At 30.4% G+C, this 15,142-nt stretch overlaps 1 protein-coding gene across 11 annotated transcripts in view; it reads left to right on the forward strand.

Moving 5' to 3' along the window:
* Positions 1-15,142, forward strand: part of LOC143226567 (ryanodine receptor-like) — a 250,771-nt gene that overhangs the window by 66,458 nt on the left and 169,171 nt on the right. For 10 of the 11 annotated variants that reach the window (XM_076457700.1, XM_076457702.1, XM_076457699.1 and 7 more), the window contains exons 1-9: positions 250-367; positions 702-824; positions 3,677-3,724; positions 4,640-4,761; positions 6,061-6,182; positions 7,838-7,902; positions 9,113-9,248; positions 12,930-13,037; positions 13,500-13,618. Coding sequence is in view for 1 of the 11 variants with exons in the window: in XM_076457710.1 (XP_076313825.1) it covers positions 211-367; positions 702-824; positions 3,677-3,724; positions 4,640-4,761; positions 6,061-6,182; positions 7,838-7,902; positions 9,113-9,248; positions 12,930-13,037; positions 13,500-13,618 (1,000 nt within the window). In the remaining 10 variants the exon portion in view is untranslated. Of the gene's footprint in view, positions 1-210; positions 368-701; positions 825-3,676; positions 3,725-4,639; positions 4,762-6,060; positions 6,183-7,837; positions 7,903-9,112; positions 9,249-12,929; positions 13,038-13,499; positions 13,619-15,142 lie in introns of those variants that run through there. The other variant, XM_076457710.1, reaches the window with a different exon arrangement.

A 15,142-nucleotide genomic window follows, 5' to 3' on the forward strand; every position in this document is an offset into this window, starting at 1 on the left:
GGATGACTCATATCTTTTTGAGAGGACATAAAGATATATAAGCTATTTTCTTGAAGAAATTGGTGTTTGTAAAAATGTTTTGATAAACCTTGCAGATACATTAATACAAAGTTGCCATTGCATAATTACTTTTATTTGTGCTATTTTGATATGTTAATATTAAGTTTATTTTAGTTTACAGCAGTTATTATATACATATTATATTTTTAGATGGTCTGGAGGTTTCATAAATTGGGGCTATGCTCTTAGAGTTCGTCACATCACTACAGGTCGTTACCTGTCATTTAAAGAAAATCGAGAAGTTTGCCTGGTATCTCGTGAGGAAGCCCCTGTAGCATCAACAGCCTTCTGCTTGAGGCAGACAAAGGTAAACTAACTGACAGAAAGTACTAACTTAAGGAGTGATTGGTTTTTGAACCATTTGTAGAGTTCTAACTTTACATAAGATATATGGACCACAAAAAGTAAAAAAGACAAATATATTCAGATTTGTATACATTAATCAAAATGTATAAGGTATAGTGTAGTTTTTTGTCTGTTTTTTTTTAAAAGTCTTGAAATACTTGGTGATTTCTCACAATGTTGGAGAAAAAGTGTGCCAAAAAACTATATTCCTTTTATAGGTTAGTTTTATTATAATTTTTTTAACATTTTAGTCATAGCATAGTTAATTGGGTAATATAATGTAACACTTTTTATAGGATGATAAGAAGATAGTTATTGATGAGAAAGAAGAGGAGTGCATAGGGTCTCCACTGATAAAATATGGTGATACGACAGTGTTCATACAACATCTTGATACAGGCCTCTGGCTCTCATACAAGGTTAGTTTAAATAACCTTTTTATGAGAGAAATCTGTAAGGCTAGCAAAAAATTATTGATTAACTGTAAAAATAAAGATAAACGATTTGTATAATGCTTGTATAAATTTCCTATTTGTCATGAAAGGCTCATTTTTTTTCAAGACTTTTCATTTGTGTAGAAACTGTAATGAGCAATTTAAAACCTAAGAACATTAGTCATAAAACAAAAACCGCATACCTATATTTTAAATAATAAAATAAGAAATGGCTCATTGGTATGTGAAAGTGAATCAAGGTAAAAACTAGAATAATGGTGTACTTATAAAAAAAAAAAAAAAAGGAATATTTTAAAGAAATATCTTGGGACATTTTATTCAAATAAATGCTGAAAAAATTGCAACAAGAAGTTCGACAAATGTAGAAAACAATTCTAGCATTAGAGAAACAGAATGTTCTTTGGCTCCTGGTATTGATTTTTAAATGCCCTTACACACGAATTACTTTTTTCTCGTTTTTAAAAAGAAAATATTAAAGTTCTGTTGTCATATTTATAACAGTCGTACTGGTGCAGCCAAACACATCACACTTTGCAGGTTACCAACTTTCAGATCCTAGCAGTAACAATATTTTTAAAGCAAATGCTTTTAAAGTGTTTAACAATGATCAGGGCCTGTTGAAAAGTTTCTGCTTATGTAGATAACATAATGTTTTGGAACAACATGGGACCTGTTTGTTCTTCTCAGCTTTTTCTAAACTAAATTAAAATAAATAAAAAAAATCTTAGAACCAGCCTTTATCATTCATCTACTTGTTAAGATTTTTCTCATACTCACCTAAATTTACTGCCTCTACAACATCCAAAGGCAACCCATTCCAAAACGCCAACTACCCTGTTATAAAAACGAAACTGTCTTGTTGAAGATGACTCCTACCCTGCCAAAATTTATATTTGTGTCCTCTAGTCCTACTGTTCTCACCATTAATTATGAAAAAGATGACACATCAATGCTGTCCATTTTCTTTACAATCTTAAACACTCCAATCAGATCTCCTCACTTCTTCTTGCTTCAAGAGAACACAATGAGAGATTTCAGCCTTTCTTCAAACATCAACTGCTCCATCCCAGGAAATATTCTGGTAATCCTTCTCTAAACTCTTTCCAACAGTTCAATGTCTTTCCTAAGGTAAGAGGTACAAGACTGAACATAATATTTGGTCTTGCCAGTGGCCTGTACAATGAAATTATAATCTCTTTAGACTTTTTATTTAATATGAGGGTAAGGCTGTGTGTAGCTTTGGTGTTTCTAGATTTTCAGAAAGTCTTTGACAAGGCTTGTAAAAAAATATCTATATAAATGTGTGGGATAAGTTAGTTAATTGGATAAAAGTAACAGGATGGAAGAAAGCAGAGAGCTGTTATAAATGTAGTTCACTCAAAGTGGATTAATGTTACAAGTGTGATACTTCAGGGGTCCATCTTAGAACATATACTCCTGATTTACATCAGTTAAATAGATAAAGGAATAATCAATATATTAGTTAAATTTAAAGATAATATTAAGGTTTTGGGTGTTGCTAGTTGTGAAGAGGATGTTGTTACTTTACAAAAGGAGTTCAATCATTTATTGAGTTGGGCAAATACATGACAGATGGGTTTTAATTACAGTAGATACAAGATAATAGATGTGGGTTGCCATAATTGAATTATGAGTATAATTTGGACAGGAATAACCTTAATGTTGTCATGTTGTATCTGCATAAATATTGAATACAAATCTAAGGAGGTTGTAATATCATTTAAGGCTACATTTGCAGTATTGTGTCCAGTCTTGGGCTCCTAACCTAAGAAAGACATTGAATTGTTGGAAAGGGCTCAGAGGAGAGTTACTAGAATGATGTGTTGGGATGGAGGGATTTGTCATATGAGAATAGATTAAGGTCTTTGAAATTGTTTCCTCTCATCCCTGAGACATTCATCCAACGACGTTCAGTTGCAAACTCTCTCTTTGTTAACCTAAAGATGACCTGGAAAAGTCGAACCTTTGTTCTCAGCTTTATTAGTAAAAGTGTTAATACTAATACCAGCCATTTTGAGATACGTTTCTATTTCATGTGGGTTTCTCATCATCAAGAGATAGACGAGATTTGATTGAGGTGTTTAAGATTGTAAAGGGAATCAATAGCTTGATGTGTCATCTTTTTTCATACCTAATGGAGAGAATAGTAGGACTAGGGGACACAAATATAAATATAAGCAACGTAGAAATCGTTTTCTACTGAGAATTTTATTTTCCTATCAGGGTTGCTGTTGCCTAGAATGGGTTGCCTTTGGATTTTGTGGAAACAGTAAATTTAAGTGAGTTTAAGTAAAAGCTTTATAATTATATGAATGGTAGAGGCATCTTAAGATTTTTTTGTTTTTTGTTAATAGTTTAATGTAGACGGATGGACAGTGGAGATGGACCAATAAGGTCCTTGTTGTCCATAAACATTACGTTACTGTAATATGAAAACTTGTATTCTTTGTATTTTGTTGCATGTACCATAAAGGCTTCACAGATTTAAAAAATTCTGTACAGCTTTTCCTTTGAATTTAGAACAAGTTTTGTAAATATAACAGTAATTGTCTCAATAATTTAAAAATAATAATTTCTGTTTTTTCATACGTTTTTATGTTGTTACATACATTTTTGAATTTATCACGGTTGATTGTCTTATCCTTCCAAGAAGATTATACTTAAAGATACACTGTTAACTTCTTGTAATTACGTTTTGCTTTCAAGTGTTTATTATTGGATTAACTCTCTCAAAACAATTTTTGGTTGACTTATATGTTTTGAAACGTTTAAAATTTTTTTCTCTCTCTCATCAGACCTATGAAACAAAAAAAAGAGGTGTTGGAAAAGTTGAAGAGAAACAGGTTTGTGGATGATATTTCTAAGTGTACTGTATCTGTATGATTTGTAATCTTTCAGTTATTTCTTAGTTTGTTTGTCAAAACTATTCAGTTATCCATTTATCCTGTGTTAGTTTTAAAATAGTTTAGTGACTTGATTCTTAACATTGATCTTTAAATTTAATCTTAAGTTTTAAGTCAGTCATCAAATGTATCATTATGAAAGACTTACTTCTGTAACTCTTGTGGTAATTGTTTTTTGCCACTTCCATTTAATTTGGAATTTTGGAGATTTTGTTTTGAAGTTCTAAAGTTGTAATATGAATACTGATAAATTAAGCATTAAGTGCAGGAAATATCAGCTCAGTATTAAATTAATGAGCAAGAAAAAGATCTTTTGGTTAAAGACACAAGTGCAAAAGTTGGGAAAATTACTATTCATATGAAGAATTAATGGGAAATGTCTTAAAATGCACCCTTGCAGTTTCATGTGATTTTGTAGTTCATTGACTGTTAAGATAGGTAACTTTTAGATGCTGGACAACAGAGGCAATGAAAATGAAGGCTTTACTTACGTTATTCATGTCAATTTAGTATGTCTACAGCCTTAGTTTCACTGTAAGTTGAGATTTATTGATGTTAAATGACATTATATATTTTTGGTAGACAAAGAGAAAGTTACACGAAATGTGTGTTTATAAATACCTGGTTAACTTTTGTCAGATTGAAGTCATGTAAAGCTTTTTATAGTTGTTACATACTTCATTGTAGAAAAATTATTTTATTCCATGTAATAAACTTAAATGTACTGTGTTCAGTACATTTAATATTTCTTATGCTGGACTTAATATGCACTCTAATCAGTGCCAATAGAATTTCCATTTATATTACCTGTAATTTATTTACTGTGGAGATCAACATATTCTTTATGTTTTGTAGGCTATAATGTCTGAAGAAGGTAAGATGGATGATGGTCTGGAATTCAGTCGGTCACAGGAAGAGGAATCTCGAACTGCTCGTGTTATTCGAAAATGTGGAGCTTTGTTTAACAAGTTTATCATGTGAGCATAAAGTTAATTTTGTCTTTCTGTGTAATTCATGCATTCACAAACTCTATGAACTTTTTGTTAAAAGTGTATATAATTGCATTAAAATTTCTGGTTTTTTATGTAATTATTTTCTTAACCTGAAGCCAATGTTTCATAAGCACTAACATAAAACTGTAACAGGTTTCTTTAATAAACACCAGTGTACACCACTTTCTTGACCAGAATTTAGTAAAATCTTAATATAATTAACATAGTGTGTGTGTGTGTGTGTCCGAAATATAAACAAAACATGGCACCATCTATTCAGTGGAACAACAAACAAAAATCCATAAAAAAATTTCATACTTTGAGTATTTAAGATTCAGACAATTACAAAAAATAACTACAATATGTGCAACAACCATTGCTTTATCACAACACTCTTTTAAATAAAAGTACTGTCTTCACAACAAAAACATGACTTTCACTAGAATCGTATATGAGAGTTAGTTTGTATCTTTATTGGTGTAATTTGTAAATATAATATTAAAATGGAATTCTTTTAAAAAAATGTTATTTCTTTCAGTAAAGTGTATCACTTTTGATGTATAAAAACATTACAATTTATATCAGCACAATCCAAACAATTTTCTCGTTCAGTATTTCACAGAAAAATCCTTTTTTTAGAAAATGTTCACTTTTCCAAAATTTTTTTAATGAGGAATGAGTTCTAGAGTTAATTACTAACATGAACAGTCATCCATAATATACAATATCCTAAACTTATATGATATTAATTTGAAATGTTCATTATTGTTTCATTTAGGTTGTAGCATGTCTGTTTGTTTTCATTTTTTTTGTATTTTTTCTTGTATTTATACATTTGAGACAGTTAAGAACAATTTCCAGGGTTACAAAGTCACAGTGAAGGGTTGCATATATTTGGATTTTTTATTTCATTTGATTGTTATAAAGACCATTAAGAAATTACTGTAATTTAAAAAAATACTATTTAAGCTCTACATTATTGTGTTACATATACGTAGACCCTTGTGAATTAATATAGTTTTGCTTTAGTTATATAATGTAAGATCCTCTTAGCCTGACATTTAGTTGGATGCAGTTCTATAACAGTCTTCAAAAGTACATCTAAACGAATTGTTTATTTTCACAAATGCTACAATGTAAACTTGAAAGGTTGCTTGAAACAAGTTTATAATTGAAAACTTCCATCTTTTCATTCTATACCTTAAAAATTATAACAATTTTAGAAAAATGAATGAGAGTTATTATGCTACTAAGACTAAGTGTGTTTCTTTTTAATTTATGTAGGGGCTTAAATACTTTAAAGTCAAAACATCAAAGCTCTATTTTTACTGAAACTAATCAACAGGAAATGATAATGTGCTTAGAAGATTTAATAAATTACTTTGCTCAGCCAGAAGAGGACATTGGTAAGTTTTGACAATTACTAAGATTAAAATATATTTACGTATATTAGATTTTCCATTCTAAATATTTCAAAATCGAGTTGTTATTATACTTTTTAAATTACAAATATTGTTAAAACAGTAAGGATAAAACTGTATTTTGAACTTGGTTTTTTTATATTTACATCAAGAATTTTAATGCAGTTGCTTAAATAGTATTTATATAGATAGATGAAGTTAGCATTTTTTTAATTGCAAAAATACCAAACCTTATGCCTTAAAATTGTGTTAATTTTTCAAGAATATTAATATAAAAAGCTAGAAAAGCTAAATCTTTTAAGTAAAAATACATTGAAAATAAACATATATGTGAAAGGTATGTTAAGAAAATGAATTATATATGAATAAATATATCAGATTTTTTCCCAAAAAACAGGAAATGATGAGAAAGGAGAAGTTTGTTAGGAAAAAAAATCTGATATATTTATTGATATTTAATTCATTCAGAATAAAATTGTGATATGTAGAATGTATTGTCCAAAATGTCTGTAGAAAAATCGATAATAATGTATTTTATTAATTAGGCTAGAAATTGAGTTCATTACATATTTTAAATTAAAAGGTTTTAATGTAACTTCATGTTTATAGTAATGTGTTTTGGTTACATTTTGTAATTTAATATCAAATGACTGCTTGAAAAAGTGTTTTTGAAATTATGACTTTGGTAAACTGTGGTATTGAGTGAAGGACCACATGAGTAACATAGAGGCTGAACACATTACTTTAAAATTATTTTAAAGCTTCACTACTTTCTTGATAAATAGCATGAATACTTACTACATTCTTCAGCTGTTTGAGGAGTAAAGCTGTTGAATGGAAGTGTCTATGGTGTCAAGGAAAACACTTTTCTATGTGTGACTTGTGTCACTTTTATGGATGAAGATCCTTGATGATTATGTTGCCTGGAATATTTGGTAGCTTTTGCATCTGACCTTTGTGGTCATGGATTCATAAATGTTGCAAGACTACACATTTTGCTTGACATGGCTGGAATATGCCTTTTGCAGTTCTCTTTTTGGATGGTCCTGGGACCCAAAACTGATATATATTCCCAATTTTCAATGTTATCAACTACAAGGGATATTCCTGTTTTTAAAACCCTAAATTTTTTATCTGAAAGTGTGGATATTTTGTGTCAGATAGGGATATAGCATACTTTCTTAACAGTGATAAATTTTGATGGCATAACACTAACTGTGAAACACCAACTAATTTCAAAATGTAGTTCTGATATATTGCCTGCCACTAGTACAGCAGTAAGTCTACAGATTTACAATGCTAAGATAATGGGTTCAGTTCCCCGCGGTGGCCTCAGCAGATAGCCTGATGTGGCTTTGCTATAAGAAAACACACACACAGTCTGATATGTATATATCCACCAAAATGGTAGTTGTCATGTGGCTTGCTAATTTAAATATTTAAAACTGTTTGAATACTCAACTCTTCATAACCTGTATTAAAGAAAGTATCTTAATATTTTATTAAATATTTGTATTTCTGTTAGTTGTAGTAGTTCAGCTAATGATGAGATTTTCAGTTTCATGGCATTTGTAGGAAAACATTTTTATGTTATAATTGAAGCATACCTAATGTAATGCTATCTCTATTTTACTTTGTAGAACATGAAGCAAAACAAAACAAACTTAAAGCTTTAAGAAATAGACAGGACCTGTTTCAGGAAGAGGTAATTTACATTATGTACCTAATGATTTTTCTGTTTTGTAGAAACATGAATATATTGAAAACTAATGATATTTTACAATGAGTAGATGCTATTCTAAGGGGGAAAAGGTTAAGACTAGTATGTTTCAGTGTTGAAGGCTTTAAAAAGGGATAGAAAAAATTCTGGAAAAGCAGACAGAAGGTAAGGTGTAAAAAATTAACCTATTTTTTTTTTTAGTGGAAGGAATTTTAGGAGGTTTTACTTATGAGGATTTTGAGTGTCTTCTAACTTGGCACATAATAACCTAAGTTAATTTAGTTGTGAGAATAACTTGGTATTGCACTAAATTTATTACTTGCTATGACACAGCAGACTAATTGTTTAATGATTATGTTACAGATTTCTTTCCTTTTCACTAAAGGTAAAACTGAAATTATAATATGTGATAAAGAAGTTTAATGCATTCTGTGATTTTCTGCATTCTCTCTTTGGACTACAGCTTTGTCATCTTAGCACTCATTAGTATAGCTTAAGTTGGCAAAAAAAAAAAATACAGTTAAGTTTCTTACAGTGATGATGTGTATGTAATATTAATGGTGTTTTTGAGTAATTTTTATCTCATAATGTAATAACCTAAATTAATATTGGCATGTGAATAGTATTGTGGCATTGTGTTGAGTTTGTCATTCAGTGTTATTTATATGGAAATGGAGATATTTACACGTTATCCAAGAGCAATTTTTTATTCCCTGAAAAGGAACCACTAGTAAGGCAAGGTACAAGAAACAAATTAGAAATTAACTTTCAAAATTTTGTTGTATTGCTTTATTTTTATTTAAGTAATAAAAAATTATAATATCAATATACAGGAGAAATAAAGTAGGTTAAAAATATTTTTTCTAAACTGTGGCTGAAGATCTATAGAATAAATATTGGATTAACTAGTATTCAGTGTGTTTTTGTCTTGTATTGACACAACAGTAAGTTTAAAGACCTATTATGCAACAAAAACGGATTTTCATAGCTGTGGTGAGTGCTGCATAGATAGTCCATTTTGCAGCTTTGTGTTTAATTATGAGCAAACAGTTACATAAATATTTCTTATTCCATTTATCTTGGATTGGACCATGTCTTTGAATGGATATAGTTCATTAATGTACATTCAAAACTATGTTTTGTGTTGTTGTTTTTCTTGTAAGGCTTAATGTATACATACAATTCTTTCATATAGGGCATCTTAAATCTTATACTGGAGACAATTGATAAAATCAACATAATCACATCTCAAGGATATTTTGTTGCTCTAGTTGGAGAGGAGAGTTGCCAACTCTGGGAAGCAATATCTGGTTATCTGTACCAACTATTAGGTATGTTTAACTGGAAATGGGTTTCTTTAAAACGCTTGCTATTACAAATACAGATATTTTAGTTGATTCTTTCTTACCAGTTTTTCTCATCCAGTGTTCCCTTTTTCAGTGTCATTCCCCCTGTAAGTTATTTACAATAGCTCATTCACTCCAGTTCTAGAAAAGATAAAAATGTGTATATTAAAATACAAATTTTTTTAAGAGTTAAATATACACTAAACTATAATTAGAATCTACAACATAAAATAAATGGAATTATAAACTACAACTAGAATAAATAATAATAACTAATGACTTTTTTTGTTTTTAAATTTGTTGTATAATTGATAACACTCATTAACCTTGGTTCTGATCTCATTAAATCAGGAGTGAACCATTCATCTTGTTGAGAAGCACTGTTCCAGTTTATTTTTGGATAATATTTTAGCTTCTGTACTGATTCCTTTGTTAGCATAAGGCCCGAAGTGAAGTTTCCAAATTGGAATAATCTTGAAAGGAGATTACTAAAGAGGATTTTAAGAAATGTTTAAAGATTTTTTCAAATTTTAGAACTGTATAAGATTTTTCATGTAATTATCCTATACTTTACTATAATAATCTAAGTCACTTGTTTTAAGTCACATACAAGTAATATTACTTGACTGAACATGGTGAATTTGATGGTTTATGGTGTGTATTATGTTGCTACAAAATCATGTTCCATGCATTAGGACAGGGATTTCCAAAAGGCAGCCTGTGGCATGGTTTTATGTGGCCCACAATGGTCTATTGAAAAATAACCCACTTTTATAATATTTTTTTGTAGTGAAGAAATGAAAAATTTTGACTTGTGAGGTAAAATGTATGAAAGCTCCATCTGACAATTACTAATGAAATTTTAAAATTTATTTTGTGTGCACCTATATGTTTATTATTTATGTCTTTAATTTTACATTAATAACTTGATAGTAATAGCTTTTAAATTATATCACTTACACCTCGGCATATTATACCATCATTCCCCCTGCTAGACAAAATGGACTCACTTAGCTATATACTCCCTCCCCTCTGCTAAACAAAGTGAACTCGCTTGGCTGGTGGCTGTTGCCAGTCTGTTCATTTGCTATTGTGCAGGTTGACGTGTTGTAAATCATCACTGTTCAGTTCCATGGTAAATATAAACATGAGCAAAATTTTTAAGAAACATAAGATTGACAGTGAAAATAGTGTGTACCAGGAACATTGGGAACTTGATTATTTAATTACAAACAATAATGGTAAGTTGCAGTGTTTGGTTTGTATGTAAATTATATCAGTGCCCAAAGAATTTAATGTGAAAAGACATTATTCAACAATGCATGAAGAAAAGTATAAAAAATATGAAGAAACTCAAAGTTCAGATTGTGGATTTCAGCAAGAAATTAAAACAACAAACGAGTATGTTTAGCAAGTTGTCAGAAAGCCAGACATCTGCTTTGAGTGCTTCATACATCGTTTCTCTTGAACTTGCAAGAGCAAAGAAACTTTTTATTGATGGCAGTTTAGTAAAGAAATGTGCTGTTGAAATGGAAAAGGTACTTGGGGATACCAAAATTGGTGATAAATTTGAATCAGTGCCACGTTCCAACTAAACCAAGAAGTGTCACTGATATGGGAGAACAATTAGAAAACTCATTTGTTGGATTAGTTGAAAAAGTAATTATTTCTTGCTTTGTCTTGACGAAAGTACTGATTAAGCAGATGTAAGTCAGCTGTTAATATTTGTATGCATTATTTATGGATATTTTTGAATGAAAGAGGAACTATTGAATGTATGTGCTCTTAGTTGGACCACAAAAGGTAAGGATATCTTCAAGGCAGTGAAAATTTCAGTTGATAAAATCAGTGGTTTCAATAAGTGTTCAGCAATAGTAACAGATGGCGCACCTGTGATGATTGGAAAAAATTAAGTTTTGTTGGTTTTCTTAGGGAAAATGAAGTAACTTATCCAACAATTCATTGTGTTATTCATCAAGGAGTTTTGTGTGGGAAATTAGTGAAACAAAACGAAGTTTTTAAACTTGTTAAAGTTATTAACGTGATAAGAGGAGGAAACAAAGCTCTTTTATATCAGCAGCTGAAGCAGTTTCTGGAGGATATTGAGGTAGAATATGAGGATTCGGTTCTTTACAACCATGTTAGGTGACTCAGTGCTGAAAAGTGTCTTGAATGATTCTTTGAAATAAGGAAAGAAATGCCTGGGTTCCTTGATCAGTTCGTTTCATCAGATACAACACAATTGGAAGAAAAGCTCAAAAGTAGGGATTTTTTAAAACAACTGGCTTTTCTCACAGACATCACTACTCACCTTAACGATCTCAACCTGAAGTTCCAGGGGAGAAACCAGATGGTATCAGATTTAATGGGTTTTGAAATAAGTTAAGAATTTTCAAAGTTTGTTTAGAAAACAACAATTTGGCTCACTTTCCAAGTTGTCATCAATTAACAGAACAGTTCAAAAGTGACAAGCCACTTGATTTTTCAGAATTTTGTGTAAATATTGAAGATATCATAGATTCATTTAACAGAAGATTAAAAGAATTTGAAATGTTAAAAAAAAGGATAGAGCTGTTCAATAATCCTTTTTGTGTTAACATAGAAAATCAACAAGCTGATGTTCAACTTGAATTATGTGATTTGCAAGCTGATCCATTTCTGCAAACCAAATAAGAAAAAGGACCAGATTTCTTTAAACTACTTTTAAAAAATCGATTTCCAAATCTGTGTACTTTGGACAGAAAATGACATCAATGTTTGGAAGCATATGATATGAGAAAGTGTGTTTTCCATGATGAAATTCATTAAGACTCACAACAGAAGTCACCTTATGGATTTTTCTCTGCTTCACCTCCTGAGACTAGCAAAGACAGAACTCCATGTCAACATACCTGCTTTGGTCAATGCTGTTGAGTGACTTCAAAGTTTACAATGAAAATTTTATGTCCTTACTATGTTAAATATCATAGATATGTTTGCTATTCTAGTTTCTTTTATATGCAGCATTTTTCATTACATTTATTTATTACATAAGTGAACATGTTTAAATTACATTTTCCTTTTATTTTCACAATGAAATAATCTTTTTTTTCACAAATATGCCCATCCAAATATCATGTAACGTAAAGTAAGTCACATTCAGATTAACTTCTTTCCCAGTCGTAATTCATTTTATTATGTTGAAAGGACATAAATTAACCCTAACATGGATCTATTTACTCTTTATTTTGCATTATGTAGTACACCAACAAGCCCTAATTTGACAAAAATATAATGCTGCCTGCCACTAGACTCGTGAATATAGTTGTGGCTCTCAGACACTCTTAAGTTGGAAACCCCTGCGTTAAGACCTTATGTGCATTATAAACATGAAGGTCAAATTCCACTATCTGATAACAATAGCCCAAGAGTTGGTGATAGGTGCTGTTGACTAGCTGTTTCCTCTCTAGTCTGTCAGTTCAAAATTGAGAACAGCTTGTACAGGTAACCTTTGTGTAGCTTTGCATGAATATCCAAGTATCAATACTGGATAAGTAATTTTAAACTAATATTTGTAATACTAATACCAAAAATATAATTTCATTTTTTTAAAACAGGAAAGAAATGTGAGATGTAATATATTATTTTAGATAAATTATATTTAATATTGCTGCCTTTCTAAACCAGCTGCCATTATTAAGGGAAACCACACCAATTGTGCCCAGTTTGCTCAAGCAAACAGATTAGACTGGTTATTCAGCAGGTTAGGAAGCCAGCAGGCATCTGAAGGCACAGGTGAGTGAACTTATTTGACGTATCTACTGTAACATAACATCCTTTTAAGTAATAATCATGTGACTGAGAATTATATTTATAGGATAATTATTTTTTGAGAACTTACCAGACTAAACATATAGTTTACTTAGTTTCATTTTGAGTTTGCTTACTGATTATCAGTATTATGTTATTGCAAGTCACAGTGATTACAGTATAGAAGATACATTTTTGAAACAGGTACGATGTTTCTGTCTCTTGTGTGATCATTCTTTACTACACAAGTTTGGATGGTGACAGAGGTGTTAGTATTTACATTATGTTAAAACTTGTATATTTTAGAATGATTGCACCAGTAATCAAAACATTATACCCATAGAAGCTGTAACTTGCAATAAAATAGTCTTTTATTTATATATTTTCAATATGTTTAAATTGTTAATACTTACCAGAGAATTTTATCTTCCTTACTTTCTAACCTAGGAATGCTGGATGTCTTACACTGTGTGTTGATTGACAGTCCAGAAGCTCTGAATATGATGAAAGAAGAACACATCAGAGTCATTATCTCACTACTAGAAAAACATGGAAGAGATCCAAAAGTAAGCTAGATTGGTCTTGTTTTGTACTCAGACTTGTTTATATTTTAAGTTAAATAAAATTCTGTTGTTTTATGCTTGAATTTGTTTTGTCATCTTAGTTTGTAAGTTCAGTTTGGAATTAGTCAACAACTACATTTATCTTCTAGGATGCTTACTTGTTTAGTAGTATGTTAAGGACTGGCAAATAATTACAAATTATTTATCTAATAACTTTTGGGCCACTGATATAGCTTGGAAGTAATATAGGTTTTAGTAATGTGAAGAAACACAAAAAGAAATTATATCACTAGTTTCATAGTCAACTAATATATAGCTAATTATCATACACTATGATCATACAGAATACTGAATATGTAGCCAGTAATTACAGTGTATCACAAGGATGATACAGAATACTGAATATGTAGCTATTGATTACAGTGTATCATTAGGATGATACAGAATACTGAATATGTAGCTATTGATTACAGTATATCACAAGGATGATACAGAATACTGTATATGTAGCTAGTGATTATCATATAGAGTATTGAATAATAGAAGTAAAGAGTGGTAACAAGGTGAAAAGATAGTTTTAATGATAGACTACATTGTTATTATTGTAATGCTAGAAGTATAAGAAATATATTTGTTGACTTTAAAGCACTGATCAGAACAGAGGATTCTGATTTAGTAGGAATAACTGAAGCTTGCCTGGCTAAATAAATAAAGGCAATTTGGATTATAGGAATTTCCTTGAAATATACAGTTATAGGTTGATTAATAGGGATAAAATTCTAAAGGAGGAGGTGACTTTGTAAATTATGAGTTATGGCCTATTCAGGTTGAGGATATGAAAGCAAATAGTAGTGAGGTTACATCTGATTGGGTTTCCATTAGCAGTTATAAGAAGAGAAGGCTTTTACTTGGAAGTTGTTATAAAGCACCAGATGAAGCTGATGAAATTAACAAGCAGCTCTGTAGGGAGATAAACAATTTAACTGTTAATGAGCTTATAATTATGGGAGATTGGGAAATGTTAAAGTCAAATGATGAGGAAGAAATGTTTTTAGAAACCGTTAAGGATGTTTTCCTTCAAGAGTTGATGAGAGAACCTACCACAAACTATACTATTTTAGATTTATTTTTAACTTCTATTATAGAAATAGTTGATTTGGTAGAGATAGGGGAACATTTGAGTGGAAGTTATCAATTTATGAAGTTTTTCTGCATATGGGTATAACTAATAATAAGGCTTAAATAACAATCATGGGTTGTGAATTGGGCAACTGAATTACTTGAAGATACTGTAGAACCATCTTTATAAATATTCGAGATAGGCGTGTTTCTTACAGACAAAAAAGGGTGTCTGTGATAGGGATCTTTTTTCAAATATTATTAAGTGAATTGATAGTGTTGCATTATCTTTCTTTGTATTTAATGGTGAGAATGGTAAGACTAGAAGACCTCAGTATAAATTTTGGCAGGATAGAAATCATCTCCAACTAAGACAGCCTCATTTTTCTAACAGGAGATGGTTGGTTC

This window comes from Tachypleus tridentatus, chromosome 9 (assembly GCF_004210375.1).
Source record: "Tachypleus tridentatus isolate NWPU-2018 chromosome 9, ASM421037v1, whole genome shotgun sequence".
NCBI classification, from domain to species: Eukaryota; Metazoa; Arthropoda; class Merostomata; order Xiphosura; family Limulidae; genus Tachypleus; species Tachypleus tridentatus.